Source organism: Eufriesea mexicana, unplaced genomic scaffold, assembly GCF_001483705.2.
Source record: "Eufriesea mexicana isolate 0111107269 unplaced genomic scaffold, ASM148370v2 scaffold6382, whole genome shotgun sequence".
Classification (NCBI taxonomy): domain Eukaryota; kingdom Metazoa; phylum Arthropoda; class Insecta; order Hymenoptera; family Apidae; genus Eufriesea; species Eufriesea mexicana.
In genome coordinates this window covers 117588-141459 of record NW_016914265.1, presented here as the reverse complement: position 1 = coordinate 141459, position 23872 = coordinate 117588, and the positions used below count along the sequence as shown (strand labels likewise).

Here is a 23872-nt window from a genome sequence, read left to right as displayed (position 1 = left end):
AAGCGAGAAAAATCGCGATCGATTTAAGAACGAGCGAGGAATACCACGTAACTCTTGGCCTTCGTGGAATTTCAAATAAATTGCATCGCAACCAGCGCGCTAATTGCATCCCCTGAATCTCTGCCTCGGGATATATAGCTACAGGTGACTCCAGCGACACGAGATAGTAAACTATTGCTTTCAACGATGGCCTTGTGACTGGTCTGGCGACGAGATTTAAAGAGATTAATAGTCGATGCCGGAGAGGGCGAGGGTTTTTGTTATTACTTCACTGAGAGAGTGGCTATGGACGAGTTGGGCAATAAGACCGCTTCCCCTCCGCTTTGACAGTGGAAGAACCAATTCCAAATTGACATAACACGGCACTAATTGACTATCGAGGACCTTATCTTTCCCCAAGTATCGCAAATTATCATTCTTGAGGTCAGAACACTCACACTCGTACATTCGTTAAATTTTACGAGCCCACTATATCGTTCGGACTAACCAGACAGAGCCGTTTTAAGCCGTATGGTATGAGATCTCTGCGTTGCAGCGGCCTCGCCAACTTCGACGAAGATGAATGGACCACGTGTGTTTAAATGGCCCTTATGGTTGCATTGGGGTTTGCGAACGTTGAAATTTTCAGTAACATTCCATTCCATTTTGTTCCGTCAGTTTTATGAACGTTCCTTTCGGGACACGATGCAGCGGATAAAGAGAAATAAGGCATAAAGGAAGCGAAGAACAATGTCCTTTCTATCGTTCGTTCAGCAACGCGAGTGTCAGAGAGACGAGGGGACAGAGATAAAAGAGGACGCTTGCAAAAGCTAATTTTTTGTAGCCGTTCTATGGACCTGCACGTCTCTGTTTAGCGCATCTATTAGCTCGTTTTGGGTGAATTTATCTTTTGCTTCTTGTTTTCTAGGAGGTTTGCTTCTTTCTCAACAGGTAATTCTGTATCACTGGAATTCCGATATGGATTATAAATTTCTTACATGTCCTATAATATGTCTTTTATAATCTATGAGTAATTTAAAATCTATAGAATAGTTTACAGAATAGCATAAACAATTTTAGTAATTAAATACCGTAATTAATGATGAATCATAATCTAAAAAATAAATTATCTTCATGTTTTAATATTTGACCTAAGTAATTTTATTATTTGTTTAATTTGCATCTATATGAATTTATTTCTTGTTTAAATAAATTACTCCGTGTTTTTGGTATTTAAATATCAATTATAAATTTTTCATGGATCACTATGATGTAATTTTTTGAACTTATAGAGCAGCCTAAAATTGTACAGAAGTCTATAGAGAAGTACAGAAAATTTTGGCGAGTAAGTAATATGATTAATCACCTCATGATAGATTATCGATAACCTGATATACTATAATCAAGAAAATAAATTGCCTTCGCGTTTTAATATTCTATATCACTTTTACATTTAATACGAATTATATTACGTTAAATATAATTAATATAAACAATTTTATATTAAAACATAATTCATGTATATAACTAGTATTTACCTAATTAGTATTTATATTCACAAATGTTCCCATGTCTATAATTAACAATAAAATTATATAATGAAGAATTATATCAAAACACGATATCATGTATACATACACGAAAACGTATTCCAACGATCCCTTCACAAGAGAATCATCCGAATGTTCAACCATATGCGACACAAAAAATCAGACCTTCGCGCAACCCTAACCAATAAAATAAAAAATATAACTTTTTAATGTTTGAAACATCTGTGCAGCCCAATATGGCGCCTATGGTTTTCGACGATATGAAATCGTGATTTTATTAGCCAGCCACCCTTCGTGTCTTCCCTCCTGTTTAATTAAAAAGTATGACCTAATATTACCGCGCGATTTCACTTTCACTGCTCGTACATCCGTCTCTCCTATTTCTCTCATATTCTCCCGTAGACACGCTAGTCTAGACATTTGAAAAACACGGCTCTCGCGTGTCTGGATAACGAAACGACTCGGTTCTACCATTTCGTTAATGACCATGCCTCTTCAGTTGCAGGATGAACGCGACGGCGACCTACACAGGTGCAACGAGCACCTTGGCTGGAATTATGAGCCTCGAGTCGGATAAAACGAACAACTTCTTGGACAATGACCTTGACATTTCACCGGTCACTTTGTCCTCGGCATGGTCCAGGGTAGCAAGACTCCTGTTGTTGACCTCTATGTCTGTCGGAGGCAGCGTGGGAAATGTCTTCATGATCTCTGCGGTGGTTGTTGAGAACCAACTTAAAAAACGAGGTATGACCTATGCATTCTTTTCTGGTCGTTTATAACTCCAAGATGAAGCGAATAGGGAATATCGAAACTAACGCCACTCTTGTTAAGTGTAAATTAATTAATTTTCATGGAACTTTATGACGAATGGGGTTACGTAACAAGATCATGAGAATATTTGCGAAAAGAGAGAAATGATTTATTATAGTGCAATATGTTATAATGTAATAACAATGTTATTATTATATGAACATATTCACCATATGTGGAATATAATAATATGTTATGGATGATTATAACGCGAGTTTGTTTAGTTATAGTCGTTATTTGGAATTTAAAATCATCTGTTTCTGTTTCTTTTCATCAAAATGTGTTTTCAGAAATATATCAACATGCCATTTGAAACTCGGGATTCGTCATATTCGTGCATTAAATCAGCGAATAATTGAATAATTAATTATAATATACCACTGTTTCTAGATTGCAACGATGTTTAATTACTTGTAACGTATTTTCATTGCAACATACTATACATTGCTATAGGTACATATTACATTTGTAGAAGAAAAGTTAAAAAGAATTATACATTTCAGTTGAAGATCTAGATTACGTTCCACTAATTATCATTAATATTTAGATTAGATTCTTCACCTTGGATAAAATCTCCTATTTCACAGGGAAAATTATAAAGAAACACGAGCTCATTTTTCTACCAGCATACTTTTAAATACGGTTTCCTCCCTGATTTTTTCGTGACGATGAAAAATCAGATAACGACAATGAATCTCGACCTTAAAATTTAAAAGAAAGCGAAAAAAAATATTTCCCAACCAATTTTCTCTAAAATCTAAGATAAAGTGCACCCCATTTTGCACATAATACCTGCAAAAGATTTTATCTTTAATAACTTTAAGTACGTTTCCTGAATTTCTAATTCTCCTTACAGCAATTCTTTCCAAACGCTTCTTATCCTTCATCGTTTAAACGTTCCGCCCTTTACCCATTTCCATGTCTCTCCCACGCTCTCTTCCATAGAAACTAATATTTCCAAAGCAATAAACGTCACCTTTTGTTCGTCGTCTCAAAATTTAAAAAGGAATCCCGGCAAAATCGCGCAAAAATTATGTAAAGAGGTTACGCTCACCTGTCTGGAGATAATATTTTCGATGCTATAAATATTTGTCCGCGGACAGTCAGAATGGGAAGCTTCGTGGAGATATAGATACCGTTCGACAAAGAAATCCGATCTTACGGAAGACAGTCATCCAATGCTCCTTTGTGAAATCGTTCCTTTTTATCTCTCGTTGCGGAAAGATCCTTTCGCTTGCCTTCATGTGTAAAAGGAGAAAGCCTCCTACGCATGGATACGGTGACGCGAAGGATAATAGCGAAGAAGGAAGTGCTCTTTGCGTCCTCCATTTTTACCTCCCGCCTCAATCTCCCTTAGCTACCCCATGGTCGCCAGGATCTCCTTCTTTCGTATTTATTGAACAGATACGGAACAACCATTACGATAACAGATATTGAGGCTTGCTTTAAAATTCTTCGATATTTTCGAAAGGCCACACTATCGGGTATGAATGGAGAAATATTGTATATTGCGCAAGGATGGCTATGGTGCAACGAAAATATTTATTTATAACACGAGGTCGAGTTTCTTTATACGCTGGTATCATCGTTTATTGGGCTCTATGGAATTTGAGATACGGCAAAGAGGAAAGAGGTAATGACAAAGTTGGGAAAAATCAAATGTACGGCGACAAATGTTAATAATATAATTTCGAATTCTTCAGTGAGTATTCGCGGGTAATTTTTGAGCGTCCAGCTCTCAATATTGTACTAACTATTCTTTCTTTTCTGCTCATGTTCGGGGCAGACGTTTGCTGATATTCGGTAAGATATGAATTCGAAATCACCAGTCTTCGATTACTGCAAGCGCTATCAATAAGCCAGCCACTTTATGAATGCAGAAGATACAAAATATAGATACAGATATAAATTGAAAACACCCTCCAATGACTAAAAGAGACAAACTGTACAACGAAATCTAAAAACTAAATCTGTCGTTAATGACTATACTGTAGATGCAGTACTGAAGTCAGAGAAAAAATAATAATATAGGAATTTCAACAAGTTGCGGGATGTGTTGAATTTTATAGAATTTGAAATAAAATGGGAAAATGAAAAGTAAAGTTGGCAATAATAAATCAGGCAAGAATCTAATATACTGTAGTAACTGATATTAAAATTATAGTTTAAGTGTACTGCAGTATATTATGTTTTATAAAATTAGAAATGAGAGAGAAAAATAAGAAAATAAAATTGTAGTATCAAATTGGAGAAAAATTGAATGTTTCGTGGCTATTAGCTATTACTAAAATTTGAATTTCTAGATATTACTGTATATCATACTCGACAATGTTTGAAATAAAATAAAGAAAAATAAAAATTAGCGAAAGACTCAGATACATCCTGATAATTATTATTAAAATAAGGGTTTTAAAGTTTTACGATGTATCAGATTCTATAGAACTTGAAATGAAATAGAAGAATGAAAAAAGAAAAATGAAAAATGACAATTACTGACTAAACTAAATCAGAAAAAATCAAACGCATCGTCATAGCTATAACTAAAATGGAAGTTCCAAATAGATAAAATCTCGTTATTTCTGAAAATTTGCCAACATCTATAAAGATAATCCTTTCTTCAAAATATTTTTATGTGTGATAAAATTTACAATCTAGTAAAAACAAGATCGTGCTGGGGTCGGTAACCACCTAAGTAGTAATGTACTCTGAACGACGAAACACTGAAATATTGGATAAAATTTTCCCTATAAAACCCTTCGATATAAAAGCAACAGAATCCATTTTATATTTCACTTGAACGGCAGTATCCGTCAGTATCCTGAATATCGATCTCGTCCCAGGTCCTAGGAGTTACGTCGAACACAACGATTCGAATCGAAATTATCAAAGCGCTTAATCTCGAGCAAGATTTAACGTTCATATCGAACGAACTGCAAATGGAAATGTTTACGACACGCGAAAACGCTATCTCGACTCGTAAATCGCTTCAAAACCGCGCCAGACGTTTCCGGAATTACTGGGTATTCTTCTCCCTGCCTAACTGATAATCGCGGGGAATCAAGTCTGTTGGATGTCGTTGACCGACGAATCGCAACTTTGTCCGAGAGACCAAGTGGTTACACTGCGATGTCTGACAACGCAGACTGAGTTGAGATGTCTAGTTATTTATCTAAGTCTAGATGCTGAACCAAGTCCACAGTTTCGTTATACTACGGTGCACAGGTTAAAGCTTTGTGCCTACACGTGTGCTAAGAACACGTACTATGTACAAAGTGGTAGCGAAGAGACAATGCTGCTTTCAACCGAAGTTACTCAGACCATGATGTATATTCTTGGTACAATCGTATATTTTTAGGAAGACCTCAGCTGGCTGGACTACGATAGCGATCGCAAAATTCAAGACGACACTTTCCAGTCACGCCAGTCTCAGCAGCATCGATATTACCGTAGACTCTCACGAAGGTAGTCTAAACAACTATCCCGAATCGATATTCCTATTTTCCAGGAGAACAAAGGGACTCTTTGTGCGATAATTCTCATGGGACCAAGTATAGGAATTTTCCTTAGGTTCAGGGAGTGTCGCTTAATTGGAAGGTCAGTCTGTGGTGTGATTGGACTCTTTTGTGCCCCACCAGACAATACGCGATCCTTCAAAACGATGTTGGAAAGGGAAGTTTTAACATGTGAGATTCTTACAGATCCTCAATGAAATTGGAACAAATTCAAATGAAATTTAGAGATTTGTCGTCTTCGGTTCTAAAGGGTTCATAGACTCGGAGCTTTTAGATTTAGCTTTTAACAAATAGAGAATTACAGAAGATTATCATTTATAGAACTAATGACAGCAAATTTGCTACATAGTCTATAATCATCACCACGAGTAACCTTGAAACTAAAAATGTAAGAAAATATCTTACAAGTTCTAGCAAGGGATGTTACTCAAGTAGGCAATTAATTCAAACAATTTCAGTGGATATATATAAAAGAAACGCTTGATACCTTTATATTACTTACACGTATAAAATAGTTCGAAAAATAAGAGAATTTTTGGAGCCTCTTCAGGCTTTTGATGACTGACCCCATTTTTCTCAATATCGACGTCAAACTTTTCATAGGAGTGATGCTCATAAAATGCCCTAATGAATACCTTCCTACATTTTATATTACTTTTGGCATACCAGGAAACAAATTTCATATATTTCTGTCAATTAATATTCGCATAATTTGTTTTACTCGACTCTTTTATTCAGTATTCTTTCATCGTCTTAGAACAGGAGGATCAGGTGCACGGTAATGTAATTGGCATAGTATGGAAACAACTGTTGACGAGATTTATAGTATACCATTGCTATTGACCTTTGGCACTGGGGTTCTTTCATGGATAGGGCAATGTTCTAATAAGCGGGGCGTTGGTTTTATGATCGAAAGCTGAAGGATCGCGGTCAGCAAATAAGTACATTTTCGTAATAATATCGGACAGAGTGGATCACATGATTACCCGCAAAATTGCCTTTTTCAATTTCGACTTTTTACGAGAGAGTCTCAAAGCTTTCTTTCATTTACGACTCGTCTGCACCCTACTCCCTCTTGTTCCTCGTACTTCGACAAACTCTTCGCGAGTAACACTTGTTCCAAAGATTTTCACCGGTACTTCGTTTCGTCCCCCGGTGAAGCCTGATACGAATGTAAATAATTCAAAGTTTCGTGCAGTCAGAACGATTCAGTAGGAAAATTTCGTCCCGTTTCCACTGTTACTGTGGAAATAAACTTCCTGTTACGTAACTCTTCGACCCTTTTCACCAACACCCACGGAGAACCGTAATCATCGACCTTGTTCGTAACTATAATAGAAAGAGATCCTGCGATCGTCTGTAACAATTTCGTGATTCTACTGTGACAACAGCAATCGCTGTACAGGGTGTTTCGCGCGAATGAATAGAGTTGGGTCTTTAGAACGGTTGGAGATAGAAGACAATTTCCAAGAGTGAAATGCAATAGTAGAAATAAGTTAATTTAAGAAGAAAAATGTCATGGTTAAATATATGCAATTTATAAAATTAAAAAGTGACGCACCATTTATCAAAAGGACGATAAAATAATTATTAAAAAATGTAAAATGTTTCTAACGTACTCAATTGTCATATTTCAGAGTAGAAAATGTTATCTACCTATGTATATTACAGAAATTGTTTACTATTTTGTGTGCAAAGATATTAAAATTAAATAGTAGAAAAATAAATAACTCACGAATACTTTCGCGAAGTAAAATATACGTTTAAGTATCCAAAATTTAAATAGATCTCTTTTAATTTTTATGAAAGAAATAAAAACGTGTAAACACACTGTTTAACCACGCCAATGCATAAAGACACGTAAAAATGGTACAGGAATGTGCAATATATGGCACCAATTATTCTCTTAATATTTTACTAAGTCGCTAATTGATTACAAAATTTTGCTCCACCCATACATGTGAAACACCCAGTACATCTGCCATTCGTAGTATCGAGAAAAAGGTCCGAGTTCTCCCCTGAAAATCCCACTTTAGATCGACTTCTTTCCGTATCCAATCTCGTATACGTCGATGCAACGTTATTTGAATTGATCGATATTTTTCGTAAACGTATTGTGTAATCCGATAAGCACGAAGGCATTTATTCTGATCAAAGTGAATGGTTCTTATGAAGAAAACATTGCGACGAATTGCTAAAAAGTATACCATAAAACGAATTGAGATGTATCAATTTTTCGGACACGATCGTGGAATAAAAGAATTTTTTTCAAATGATACTTATATGTTACTAAAGGTTTAATAATAATTATTCAAACGAAATTCCCAATTTTTTTCTATTCCATTTTTGTATCTTAATTTAAATATAAATATACGATAACAATACAAAAATATATACTAGAAGGGACCAAATCACGAATCACAAGCTACATGCAGCCCTTAGGTTTTTAGAGAAATATTCATTGTAATGAGTATATATTAAAAAATGAATAATAGCTTGGAAAACAATAGTATTAATTAATATTCAGAGGAAACACTATGCCAGTGATAGTTGAATCACTGCTTTTGATAGTTGAAATATGATACTTAAAATATTCCATCATAAAAAGGTTTGACCACCCCTAATTTATATTACAAGTATTGTTAACATCATTATCATCTTACTACACGATTTAAATATTTAAAACCTTCATATGTAGAAAAAATCCTATTTTACGTTGTAAAAAATTATCAAAAAAGATGCATTGAAATGTCACTCGATATAATATTTCAAATGTACGCTTTCGAGATGTAATGAATACGTGAATTGTACAATGCATATTCGCAAGTGACGAAGTATATCAATTATATCGTAATAAAAACATATCAGCTAACAATTAAACGCATCAAAATTAAATTTACTCCGTAAAATAGGATTCGTGAAATGTGAAAATATATAAAATTGCAATCGAGAAGAATTAAACGAAACTCGCAGATATCTCGTGAATTAACAAATGGATAGGATGACATTTCCATAAAAGGCTATGTCACTAGTATTGATAAAAGATTTATTCGACATTGTACCGGAACCCAGCAGAAAAATGTAAATTTCGTATTCACGGTCCGTTCGTCATGTAAATGAATACTATTGGTAGTTGGAAATGACAGAATACAATAGACTTTACAGTAACGAAATCCCTGACAGGAAAATGAAACGCTGAAGAGAAGCTACACCCAAGATAATTCCGTTTCCATATATATACCGGCAGTTCTGTGTAACCGATGATAAAATCTACAGGGATATAATTCTACGAGAAAAAGTGGATCGAAAACGTGGGATAAAATTTTTTCGTACGAGGCTTTGTTTTCGAAAAAATTGATTCCAAATATTTGAGGGTGTTACACTTAGCCATATTAAAAAATTGACGATGGAGAAACTAGAATTTTGAGACCAAAACAAAGGAATTAGTTACGATGAAAATATGTATTCGCGAACACAGACATGAACAGAAATATTAATCTAAATTCGACATATATATGTACGATATAAAAAGAACACATACCCCATGAATATTTAATCTCCATTTCGTTGAAAAGGAAGCCTCAAATGAAAAAATTTCATTCTGTCTTTCCGACTAGTTTTAACAGACAGAATCACTTCCTACATGATTTTACCACCAGTTACCAGACACTCTGTACAACAATAAAACAAATCAATCCCATACTTTTCAATATCATCGATACCCCTCAAAATAAAACCATATATTTTATCTCACACCCGTTATACGTTCTTAACGAATCGACTGCAGCTAGACACGAAAAAAGAAGCGTATGTACGTCGTCAAGTCCTATTGCCAACGCGGAACCAATGGCGCGGGTGAGGCGTTTTGCGCAACGACCTATACGTCGTTTAAAAATGACTTCTACTACCCCTCTTATCCAGTGAAATTACATCCCATTAAGCCGAAAGCTAGAGTAGACTCAGGTCGACTACTCGGCCAATGTGTCCAATTTATTTCGCCATCGTCTCGTTTGCCAGATCATACGCGAATTCAGCGTAGACTAGCGATAAACTGCCCCTCTCTATCTCTCTCTCTCACCCTCTGTCTCTGTCTCTCTCTCTCTCTCTCTCTCTGCAAAAGTTCGCCACGCGAAAGTTATCGACGTTGAAATTTGTTTGCAAATTGCAACGCACCAAGGTGCAAATTTCACGGCACGTTGAAGCGACACTCGAACGAATGTTTTATGACGAGACAGAGAGTTCGTCATACGAACGCTTCATTAACTCCCGGGGATGAATTTTGCTACACCGCGCGCTGCGGTGTAGCAAGTTCGGTCGCGGTATTAACTTGAATCATTAACACACTCGCTATTAATAGATCTGATATTGGATTAGAGAAGTTAATGAGAAGTTAGTTTTGGAATGCCGGGTTAGTTCAGCCGATAAGGGTAACTTCAAATTTACGAAACGCTGGCATAGTTCGCGAAGCAACCCCTCTCGTTTAGTGCCGCAATCAAGACGTTGATTCCTCAGGATCGATATCGCGCGTGATAATTTGATGCTCCAACAGGCCTAAATGCGGGTTTCTGAATGATGCCACACCTTCGATAAATTGGGGGCACACCGTGATATTTCTGTCGATCTCTGGTGTCTGAATATGTATGTATTTGGAGCCGAACTTCTTTCGAAATTTTGTTTGACAACTGACTGCGAGTTTAATTTTTAATTCGTTTTCAGATACTTTTCGGTGAATTAAGATTATTTCTGGCTTCGTGTGGAAACATGTTTGATGTCACGAATATTAATTTATTCGCGTATTTGTGATATGAAATTAATTTTTAGAATTGTTTCTAAGTATTTTATTGCCCTAGACCTAACATGAATCCCAAAATTGTAATTTCGATGAAACGTCCGATTTTTGAATGATTCTTAATCACAGACGTCAAAATGCTAACACGAAAATAAGGCAAGGTGGAAAAATTATTTGAAAATTATTAAAAATTTTAAAAATTATTGCGTCGTATTAATAAAATTAAATTTCTTCCTAATCTGCATTTGCATTACCCCACAATCACTATTTTGCTCTTATTATTCATTTTAATTTCTATCGTACTAATTTAAAATAAGCAAATTTTACTGAATTATTTAAAATGATTATATTGTAATAACCAATATTGACTATTATTTTTTGGTTATTTAGTTTCATTTAAACTATAAATGATTCCTCAAACCAGATTTACATTTTATAACCGTTTGATTTATCCTGACGCTTTTCGATGAAAGAACAGAAGATTATGGAAATCAATATACAATTGCCAATTCAATATTTTCCTTCACCCCATACAAACGCTTCCTTTAAATTTATTTCACGCATCGAATCGTCATTTTTCACGAATACAGAACTAAAAATAATTAATCGATTGCCTCATACCCTAAGTCAATTATCACGGTTTACGTAAGACCAATGGAAGTATCTGTGCTACGTTACATATGGTACACGTATAATACTCAATCACATTCGGTCGTTTTAACAATGGAATTTGTTATCATGAACATCCGTTACACTTGAATTGTCTCATCTTCGCCATTCCTTGAATGTCATTTCCTTGTGTTGTCAACCATATATTACTCTGAGAATTTAATTTATCAGCGGACTTTATCGACGATTCATTTTGATTAACTTGGACCAAAATTCTCTTGTTACAGGGAACGCGTTCCTAGTGAACGTTGCATTGGCAGATCTATTAGTCACAGGCGTCGTGATACCAGTATCAGTGATCGTGATCCTGGCAGGACACGAAGAGTCATTAAGCACATGCCGATTCGAATGTACTCTAGAGGCCCTCTGCTTCCTGGTCACGGTATTAACGTTGACCACTATTGCTGCAGAAAATTATACTCGTTTGTACCTACCACCCGAAAGGTAAGAACTATAACTCGCATTGCAATTGTTGTTACCCTCGAGGGATTATTCCCCGAAGCTTACAATTTTAACCATAACAGTAACAATAAGATATATCCATAGAAATTTATGAAAGATGTGTAAGAGTGGAGAAGAGAAGGGTGAACTAGCGATGAAATAGTATTTTAATCCACTTATATACGTAGGATGACCAAGGAATGTATTTTTAAATTTATATTTAAGAATATTTCGAAATTTTTATTATTATTTGTATATTTGAGAATATTAAAAATACTATTCCTATACTTAAAAATATTAGGAATATTATATTTTTATTTATTATTTGAACTAATACTGAGAAAATGATATCCCTATATAGGCTTTCTATTCGAAGGAAATGCCAGAAGTTTTATAAGAAAAGAAGGAGTTAAAGGTAACGATATAGATGAACGAGCAATCATTTTGTAACGTAAATCAAGAACGATTTTCAATTTTCGCTTATCTATTTGCTTCGTTTCATTTGAAGGTTTACGTAATTGTTACACACGTCACGTAAATTATCCTGTTGCGTAAATCATAGAAATCTCATATCGGCTCGCAAGCAAAAAAGATAATGCGAATATCAGAGGAAAGCAGCCATTACCAGAAACCAGGTAGATCCTCGAATTCGATGAACGATTCTAATTAATCCTCGAAGAACTAATAGTCAACTCTTCTGAATGTCATCGCATTGTAATCCGATTACTCGTTAACCCGATTACTTCGTGATCCGAGCGCAATCAGTTTAGAGTATAACAAACATCACTTTGACCCAAACCAGAAACTTGTAATGATCAATACCCTCGAATTGTAATTTTAACGAATAGAAATAAGCTTCATTACGATCTATGACTTTAGATTTCGTTGAAAGATTTCGTGAAATGATTTGAAAATCATTGCGATAAGAAATGCTATGGGAAGATGGATTTTATTTTTGATATTTAAGTAATTATGATTATTTTTATTTCTTAACACTAGAACCATTAACCTATGTAGTTAAACGTGGTATATACGAATAATGATACTGATATGATGAAAACATTAATTTTGTTTACAAAAAAATCAGAAACTAATTATTTCAATTCGTTTGGTGGTTCTAGTGAAATATATTATTATAATATATTATTTCAATATATATAGTTTTGTGAAATGTATTATTGGCTCGTTTATATCATTTTTGTGCATATTTATTTTTACTGCCATCCTTTATTGAATTATAATTCCATAAAATTTGGAAATATTTCATATTAATCTTTTGTGTTATCTTTTTCTATCGATCACTTTTAAATTTACTTTATATTCAGTTTTTACTTCGTTTTTTTATTATATCGTGAGTCTACTGTAAATTAAATAATTATAATTATACGATATTTAAGATGAAATTCATAATTACATAACATTTCATACCACCACTCGAAATGATTTTCAATAATCTGTAAATCTTTGCTCTCGATTAATCCAAAAATTTATATTTTTATTTTTTAACACAATATCTTGCTTTCTACTTCGATTTAATTGATCGTAAATTCCCCTTATCTAATTTCAATCCGTTTTACGTTAACGCGGATATAAACATATTTAAATGAAAGAAAGCAATGAATTGCATGAAAGCCTTTTCTTTCCATTGCACTGATTACTTAGAAACTCAATTCTTTCACTTTCCTCGAATTTTATTCGCCTTACATTGCAATTAGCTGTGCAAGGTAGAAACGCGATTACTAGTAACAAGCACGAATAATTATTGAAAACAAAAATAATTGAATCATAATGATATCCACGATCTTTTAATTACATATAACGAACATCCTATTGTTCCTTTAAGATATAAATCTTTTATTCTTCTCCTTTGAAATTGTAAAATTAAATCAGTTACGTAAATAAAACATATCAGAGAAACATAAACCCTATTTTCAATATTTAGATAATTATAGTTACTTCAGTCTATCAGTCAATCAATCGGTATATCATTTCTATAATTTTAGTAAAGTATCCATGAAACACGAAAAAAAAGAAAAAGAATTTCAATAATCCAAAAATAAAAAGTAACAATTTTATTCTTAAATTCCACCTCATTTTCGAAGCCTTCCTAAAAGTATGAATTTTCCTTTCATAAATCTCAACGATACTTAATCCAGCCCAGTAATCGTGGATACCATTATGACGGATACTCTATACTCTTTATAGCCTACTTTGTACACTTTCAAATTCTCAGACCCGTTGCACACAGCTTACAAAGTGCATCAAACATGTACAACCAAAAGAGATGAAAGATCGTTTAAAGAACGACCATTGTTCGTACTTTGTTCAATGGGAATGGAGCAGTAGCGATTGTTTCTCTGCATTCGCTTCACCTTTTGCTCTGCAAGCGCTAACAGAGAGAGTCGGCTGTAATTTCGAATACCATTGTTGCCAACGGCAATACGACCACAAGGGATTAGAGTGCTCTCGAAGCAAAGCTTAAACTTGCACGTATAGCCATGCCATGGTTACTGATTTACGAACGATCCAGTTGCATGCGCCCGCTTAACGATCGACGATAGATGCACGATCTTCTCAAAGTTTCATGGTGAAAAAAACAAGAAGTGAATAAATTTCGTAGAAATTTATCGCCAGACCTGCTGAATTTAGCAAAAAATTTAGAACCTTCGAATTTATATCCGACAGGATTTCTCCGGAATTTTCTAGTGCTGTTCCATCGTATAGGGTACTCTAGAGAGGGACACTCGACTTGTTCGTGATTAAAACATTGGAAAAAAGGAACAATTACTATTTGTAACGAATGGAGATTTCTTGAACATGCTCGTCGAGACTGGAATATAGTCGAAATTATATTTTCGAAGGCAGTAATTATTTTCGATGAACGTTCATGAGGGTCGATAACAGCGTTCTCGAGCTACAATGAACACAGGAAGTATGTACTTTCTGCTTGATCAAGTTTTATGAAGATCTGTGTTTGAAAGATTTACGACATCTCTTTTGAGGTAGATAAATTATACTACCGTACGTGGAGAACAGTGTATGAAAAGTTACTCGGCGCAGCATACCCAACGATTTATTCTTCGCCTTGTCATCCTTCAGATTTAAGGATAATATCCTAATAGATCGCGTATGAAATGCAAATAGAGGGAGTGGCGAGATTTCGTTCTGTCGGTATGAAAATGATTAAATGAAATTACTTTCGTATATTATTCGACAAAAATCCTGTACTTTTCACTCGATTATTGTCTCGAGTTCAATCGATGATGCTTGATAAGACGAGTTATGCTTTTAGGTATATTTTGATAAAATCACTGTCATGTGTATTAATGATAATATAAGATTGACTTATTATTTTGTAAAATAATAATTATTATATTTTAGGATTTTATTTAAGATTATTCTACGATTAAATGATACAATGTGGTCAATAATTTCTTTGATTAAATCAGATAATTAAGTAATAAATACTATTCAGTTTTCTGCGACCCACAGGGACTACGATCGCTATTTTAGCCGATTCGTTAGCGAGTCAATGCAGAATTCAGTAAGCCCCTACACCTTTCAATAGGTTCGTAAATACGCTATTGTTTTCCACGCTGACAATGCAGAGTATCAACGCATAGAAATTTAAGCCATTACTCATGTAACAGTTCAGACATATAAGTCAACGGAATTAGGTCATAGATTATCTTTCAAATGTCTCATGTACATGTAAAATACGATAAAATATGCTAATTAGATTATCTTTTAACGCGTTGATAATGAGATACCGTATAACAAATTGATCGTAAAAATGAAGAGAAAATATACAAAGAGAAAAGAAAGAATAACATTATCGAATCATATTATCTTCTTTACACCAGAATTATTGACCCCTAATCTGTACCTAAATATAGTATACATAGACAGTGATAATGAAAATAGTACGTGTAATTGCTTTCGTATTTCTAGTACTAATGTTACAAGTTTTAAAATAAAGATATAACAATTTATTTGCAAATATTTATTTGCAAAATAAGGAAACAAAAATATTGAGTGTCACTATTAAGAAAAATTGCTATAACAGCAATGAGTCTTCCTATCTCTGTCTTGAGTAGTTTTCGTAATTAATGACCAATTCCACTTCGTACGAAACACTCTGCATAAACGACAAGGAACAGAAGATTATGTTTGCACGTGGAAATTGGCAGGAAAATGACACGATATTCCATTATCGTCGATAGGTTATCGAACCGAGAAACGGATTCAGTCGCAGACAAGTTCCGCCCGGATGGAAAGCTATTTCCACTAATGCCATGGTACGAATCTCTTTTGACACTTTGACTTTGATTTGGATCTGCCTTGCAGTTTCCTAGTAGTGTCACGATTGAGTTCCTAATTTCACATTCTACGGGACGTTCCCGTAGTTTAACCCCGTGAAATTCGTAGCTGTCAGAGAGGAGTTTTGGGTACCCGTATCTACTGCAATATGCCAGCAGACTCGAAGCTCCGACAGGAGATAACGACTTTATCCCCTAGTCGATCTGTGAAATACTTGAAGTTCCACGAATACTTGTCTTATGTCTCAAGACCCACCACTAAATCGTGTGCATTCTAGTCACAAAATTGCGTGCACTCGTCTAGAGTCATCCATTCATCTCTTCCCTTCGATGACCTTCGATCTCAGTTGAGAACGGTCAAAGAATCCGTAATCCATTCGCCTCAAATTGTAATACTACGTAATAACTTCAAAAATCGAACTTATTTACTTTATAAGAAATCAAAATTGTACGCGCAAAGCTTAAATCAGAGTCTGGTAATCATGACCTCGTAGTGACAGGACGAGCTCATGTCATCGGATGAAGCGAATGGATTAATTTCGAAGGATGAAAATCATTTTTCCAGTATTAATCATTGGATTTATTTCACGAGTGTCACACTTTCAGGTACGCCGTGTTGACGACATGCCGAGTGACAGCGGTGATCATCAGCGTTTGGCTGATATCCGTGATGACGGTAGCCCTGCAATCATCGTTGGACGTTGGACCAGACTTCTGTCGCCGTCGATTCAGCGGTATAGCCATGGAGCAGATAATCGGGGCTGCGATTCTAGTAGGTTTGCCGACTGTAATGACGGTCTGCCTATACGTGAAGCTCGTGATTCGCGTTCGACACGCCACCAGGGGTTCGTACAAGCCCCCAGTCACCTTCTCTTGGGACTACGAGCTGGCCAAGGCGAACATGTACAGCTGCGTGATGTTCGTGATATTCTGGCTACCATTCGGCATCACTGTGTGCGTTAACTCCTTCCAACCGATAAGCGCTCGTATTTTCTATAACGTGGCCTGGTTCGCCCTCTCCAAATCCTGCTTCAACAATCTACTTTATTGCGTGGCAGACCGACATTTTCGCAGCGCTTACGTCAAGCTTTTCCATTACTGTTGCTGCAAGACCACGGTGAGTTTCTCGAGGAGACCACGGAGGGAAGAAGGGCGAAACGCCAGCGATGGACGTCTGAAAGTTCATATTATGCATTGCTATGCAAGCCCAAGCCCTATCGGCAGGTCCTATTGGTCACACGAAGAAAGAGCTAAGAGACGCGAGGTTTATGAGCTCTAAATTCAACAGCACGCTTGACGATCGGGATACTTTTAACAGAATGTATCCTCATCGACTCAAACGATCGCCGTCCAGTAGAAAACTTGTTTCCTTGCTTTCGTTATCGAGATGTTTCCGTATTTTGTTATTTACTCTTTTAGTGTTGCAGTCAAGGTTCGGTATGCCGTTTTTAATACATTGAACGAGAATCGTTGGATATAAGAGGGATTTTAAATCGAGAAATTTTTGGTACAGTGGAACCATGGTCGTCCGAATGAAAGGGTCACAAGATACGATCGTATTATAATATCTTAATTCGTATCTTCTTATATGCTAACGAGAGTCTGGAATTTACCAAAATACTCGGTAAAAGTAAAGAAAGAGTTTTCAGATGCCCATACACTATACTATACGAAAAATAACAGAGATCAAAAAGTCGAGTAAAGAATAATACAAAGAAATTGTAGATTTGCTTTCGGATTTACTTGAAGATTTATTTGTAACGAATCTCTAATTCCAAATTCTTCAACCTCTATTTTAATGTTAACAATTAGTTTCGTATTTAATTCCGCTAATTACAGGCCGAAATTAATTAAGCGAAACCACTCTATTCCATCTGCACATTAAGCTCAGACCAATTTACATACGCACATGCCGCAATGAACAGCTTATGTTTCCGTTTCAATGGTAAACTGATAACTAAATGTTCAGACACTGGAAATTCGGATAACAAGGGTTTTACTGTGCCTATTTGAACAATGTACCTCTGGCAATGTTCAAATGTCGTATTACGATTTTCATCGAATGATTCTCGAGCACCTGTTATATTCCAACGATGGTTATTCGTTTCGTTGCTTTGGTATAACAATTGTGCCTACGTCTGTTTCATATTCATTTGCACGGTATTTACAAGGTGTGGTCGCTGTGGTCTAATCACGCGTAAAATAACTCGCCAAGCAAGAACAAATCGATAATATATCTTAAAATTTCCTCATTTGTGACCCAATTCTCCTAGAAAATTAATTTTGCACGATCATTAATTATGTTTCTTACGAAATTTCATAAAGTCAAAAATCTACAGTTTGAAGATACTAAAGGTATGGATAAATTAAAACCTAAAGTTATCGAACGCTTATAAATACCAGAAGCATAAATAACATTGATAAAAGGAAAACGAAAAGAACTCTTCTCTAGAAAGAATTAATACGTTAATAAGATATAGAAAAATTTATCCCATACATATAGGGATACTTTTGATTGGCAAATATAAGGAATAGAAGATGTTGGTTTATTCCAATATATTATTTATTGCGAGCTAAAAGGGATTTAGGAATAAAGTACAAACTAAAAGACTAGACTAATAACTGAACTATGATCACGCAACTAACACTCTCACATCGACTCTTCTTCAAACTCCGTAAAGGACTGTTTATGACAGTTCTTGCACTCTCGTTTAAACCTTGCACTCTGTCTTCTTTCATACTCCTGCTCTCCTTCTCAATCACGCATTTCTCATAGCCTCGCTCTCAGTGGGTCACGTACCCTAAACACTCAGGCGCTTTTCGCTCTTCACTTGCATTCGATACAGTCATAAATATCCCGTTCATCCAATCCTTGCACGCGGTCACTCGTCCTTCCACGTGTCCTGCAAACGTCATTCTAAACATTCGGCCTGAAGGGCTAGGCTACTGTTTATTGCCCATCATCAACTAGGTAGGCCCAAGTGTTCCTTTGCATTCGCTCTCAAACCCTAGAATTCCTACATACATGCTTACATCTATTATCGACCTCTTATTTGAAATCAGTTTTCTTAAAATCAGAGATGCAAGTAAAATGACGACCACACCTTGCATAATCGAACGATGAATACCACGCTTTTACAAAGAGTAAGCTTCCTGTACTTCCACAGGAAGCTTCAACAGCAAAATAATACCACTCTCGCTGTTTTTGGCACTAGCACAGGTCTTCGTATGATTTAATCTACTTTCGACACAATATAAATGTTGTCCAATCGTCAACAGAAGTCGGGCCAAAGCGTACCGGAAGTGCGCGGCGTCTGACACGAGCATCGAAGGGATATAAGAGATTACGATTGATACTCGAAACAGGCAATCGCCGTCCATTGGAAATTTAATCCTGTCGTCGTTGTCTAAGAAAGTCTTTCCACCTTCCGTCTATATTCTTCCAGCTATACTCTTCCAAGAGCCGTCTGATCTTACATATCCGGGAAAATGTTCGCCCTTACTCTCGTCCTGAACCCTGAACCAATTCGTTCGCGAAGAAGATGCTCTATATCGATACACGAGACACGGTCGTTTAATTTCGTACGCCGTTGTACACGGTGGAATTTCTATTCTTTATCTTACAACAGCCATTCTGTATTCCGTTAGCGTCACTTGTTTCCATCTTGGAACGCCTGCGCTGAGAAATTGAGATTCAGCGGATTCAGCGCTGAGAAACTTTTCCATGATTCAGATATAAAAGTTTCATTACTCTCCGAGAGATTACGTTGCTTCCAGCATAATCATATTCCGCTTTCGGAAATAATACGATCCATTGACACGAAGGATATAGATCGGGAACAACGGTTGCAAGAAAATGACAGACGCTTTTTGACACCCTTTAGACCCGATCCTTTGCCTAATTGTGGAAACTTTCACTTTTCTACATCGCAATTTCTACGTTCACGAAATCGAGCAGTGTCCATGAAATATCGGAAATTCACTGTGATCAGCGATTTGTCTTCTCCTTGGGAAAAGGGTTATCTCGGTACACGCTACATTATCTTAGACGAGAGGTTCTAGAGTACCTAGGATAGGTATCATGAGCAAAGATCTAAACTACGAGGTTTCTTGATAACATCTTAACCGCACGAATGGAGTCACAGTAGAAGTGGTTGATCATGTAATATTCCCATGCTACACCGGTAATTTACGTTGATATATTTTAAAATTTAACCCGTTGCGTGATTTAAGAACCGTGCAAGAGATGTTCTTCGGAACGTTATTCTGAAATTATGGTTAACTTCCCGTGCTAAGTTGTTCGGAAGGTAAAGACTGCTACAGCCCCTTCGGAGGAGGGTGTAAAGGGCTCGTATTTCTTCGTATTTTTATGCCATTTCTGTCACGTAATAGGAGTTAAACCGTTGCAAGTGAAATCAATTTTCGCGACGGGTCGTGGAATGGGAAAGCGATATTATTCGTATTTTTATTTTTGTAGTATAGATTTTACTTTTATAAGGATAGTCCATTAAAAATTATTCATTCTTATACGGATAATATGAAGTGAGAATATCAACAATAGGCTAGAATCTATACTTTAAATTTAAAAGTCGGATTCGGAACTCTCGAAATTTGAAGGTTTGATTTTGTTTTGTAAGATAACACAATTTTAATTCGCAAACAGAAATATGATAAAATATAAGAGAAGATTCGAACTCCTTTCAGACCAAATCTATTTCTAGTTCATCGACTATGGTATAGAATGTACTGAAAAATATTTCAGGGATTTACTGATACCTTATTTATCGATTTTATAATTTTCTTCTTTATTCGTTTTTGGGAACTTCGAGTATGAAAAAAATTCAAAGTTTCGAATCCTATAATTTTTCCAACTGTCTCAGGTTTCTGGAGTTTTGTGGTTTCGATGTTTCAAGAAACTCATCACTATAAAATATATTAATAAATATACTACTGAGAATTAAAATCAGAAATTCTACTATAATCGCAAAATCTTGAAATAACATTACACTGATCAATTTTCCTGCAATGAATACGTAAAAATGCAAGACTCAAGTTTACAAAATAATCAGTAAAGACCTAATCCAATAACAAGATAAATATCTCTTACCCGTGAAACTCTTTCAGTTGAAACAAATTTAATTGTACACGATTCACGATAAAAGTACAAAATTGTTAAGTAAATGAACAAATATTCTTTTTGAAATGACACGCATTTATATTAAAAAGAAAAGGATTTTACGTCGATAATGATTTTAAAGATCAGTGTAAAAAGAGTCAAAGAAAATATGTACGATCGCAAGATAGAGATCTCTTTTCTCGATCTACATAGGAGGAACGCAAAATCAGACCTGACGAGCAGACAAACTCAATCGGTTTACAGCACTTTTCGTTCAAATATAAACCTGCACCGCTTAATCTAACAATAGGGAAGAATTTAATTACGAAATTCTTGCAACTAATTGTTCGAGTTACACGATCTTGCAATATTTAACGCTCGAAGCTAATCGAAGAAAAGTTTTTCTCGCGTTGCGAAGATCCAACAGTTCAAAACTTCCAAGTCTACGAGTTAATTTAGCTCGAAAGTTCTTTTATCAAGTAAGTAGCTCCTCTGTACCCCCAGCAACGTTCGTTTAATTGATATTTATCGTGTACATACAATTACCTAGGAACTTTCCTCCCAATCTCGTCGAACGGTTTCATTTCTAATTAACGGGTAGTAATATTCGTAGAAATTTCCTATCGATTCTCACAAATATATTGCTTTCCCTCCATTCCGTTCAATTCTCCGCGTTTTAACCCGATTCGTGCGTGTACATACAATGAAACTTCTATATTTTACCATTTACCATTTACAAACGGATTAACGTGCACCGTGTAAACGTTGAGCGTCTATTTATTGCACAAACAGAAAGTAAAACGGCCATGTGTGCTGCGTTAGTGTTAAAAGTATTTTACCGCGTTGCTACCAGGGGCGGAACACAACTATAAAAGCCCGACGCAGTTTCTAGACAGCCAGTAGAACGTCTAATCTACGATTTTCTCCCCGACGAAAATGTAACGACTGACATCAGCCACGAAATCGTATTCCACAGGCGAACGTTCGCGTGGCGAACTTCGTTCTTTCTTCGCCAGTTAGGCCGCGTGTGAAGTGGCTGTAGAGATTAATCGAACAAGTAACGTAGAACCTTATCGAACTTTGTACTCGCCTCGAAGGCGAAGGGGGTCTCACGATAAAGACTGTTGGGGAGAATATTTCTTTTTTTTTCTTTTTTGAAAGAAAAAGAGGGAAAAATTGGATCGGACAGAAATTGAACTCCGGAGGGGTGTGTTATGAGAATTTTATTAGGGGTGATATGTTAGCATAAGAGTGAAACAGCGCGGGAAGCAAATATCGAAGTATAACGATGAAAAATTGTTATTCGAGAATGGAAACGATGACTGAAGTTTAATATCATATTTAATTAGATTAATGGCACGTTTGGGATGGGAAACAAGATAATGTTTAATGGTATTGACAAAATTTATGCTATATTACGCGATTTCAATATTATCTAAAGGACAAAAATTTACATGTTACTCGTTCGTATGATAGTTAGCTTAAATATATCTCGATTCTGGTTATAAGAAGAAAATATTCGTGTTTAAATATAGATATCTTATTCTTCTTCCGAAAAATTTCTCATTTTATCGTATTTGCTTCATTATATGAAATTACTTTATTACCCTGTTTTTAATATAATGAAAGTCAGTAAACAAATACAAAATAACAAAATATTAACTTTTGTGAAGAAAGAAATATTATGTAAAAGAATTTTGTATCCTCGGATCTTTTCCTATATAATATAATTTTAATAAAGATATTAAAACATAAAATCCCTATAAAAATATTGCAAATTAAATATTGTAATTCCGAAATTACTTCAAACCTGTTACTTTTGAAGTTCATTAACACCCAAATTTATTTTAATATGTAATATTAGTATTCGTTATTTTGTTGTATCTAAGAATTTCTTTATTTTTGATAAAATGAGAAATTTATCGTGGCAGTAAGGAAAAATCGAAAAGAGGAATTAATATTTTCCTCGTATCGGTACACCAAATACTCTAAGAATATTAAGTGTACTTTTACTCTGTTCGCTCAGAGCGTATTGCAAAATTTATAAAATGAAAAGCATTCGTTGTATATATAGCTCATATATAGTTCGTCTCGTAATTCTATTTATTAACTGATAATACAGCAGTAACGTACCTTCTTGACTGTATCTATAATATATTGTATGTTACATGCCTTCTGTCAAATTGTGATCACACTTTTAGGTATGATTGTTCGGTAACGAAGCGTAAGCGCGTGTCACAGTTTTCAATTTTGCATAATCCCGAAAAATCAAATCTTTTCCTATTTTATAAGGAAACAACATTTATTAATTATAATACTACAATATTGTTCGATTACATTTGATATTATCGAATAATTATCAATGCTTTTGCCAATACCTAATCTAGCGTTCATATTTTGTATAATAAAAACATAGAAACTATATACTACGAATCATTTCTGTATGTGTCGATATTAAAATTTTTAAATTGAGAATTTAATGTCAAATATAATGTACAGTTTGTATCCTACTACCGAGTAACACGTTGTGGACCAAATTAGCGTTTTATGCACGAATTCTGAATTTTATTATATACACGAAATACTTAGATTTTTGAAAGCATTTGTTTCTAATGAAAGATGTATTTATTACGAAAAAAAAATTGGAATAATAGTTAACATAAAAAATAAAATAAAAAAGTAGA

At 35.2% G+C, this 23872-nt stretch overlaps 1 protein-coding gene across 1 annotated transcript; it reads left to right on the top strand.

The window, feature by feature from the left end:
• The first annotated feature begins 2035 nt into the window (after positions 1-2035).
• Positions 2036-17351, top strand: LOC108552394 (neuropeptide Y receptor). Its single transcript, XM_017906906.1, has 3 exons — positions 2036-2276; positions 11540-11756; positions 16679-17351. Exons 1-3 carry the CDS (start codon positions 2036-2038, stop codon positions 17349-17351), a joined length of 1131 nt encoding a protein of 376 aa, XP_017762395.1.
• The last annotated feature ends 6521 nt before the right edge of the window (positions 17352-23872 follow it).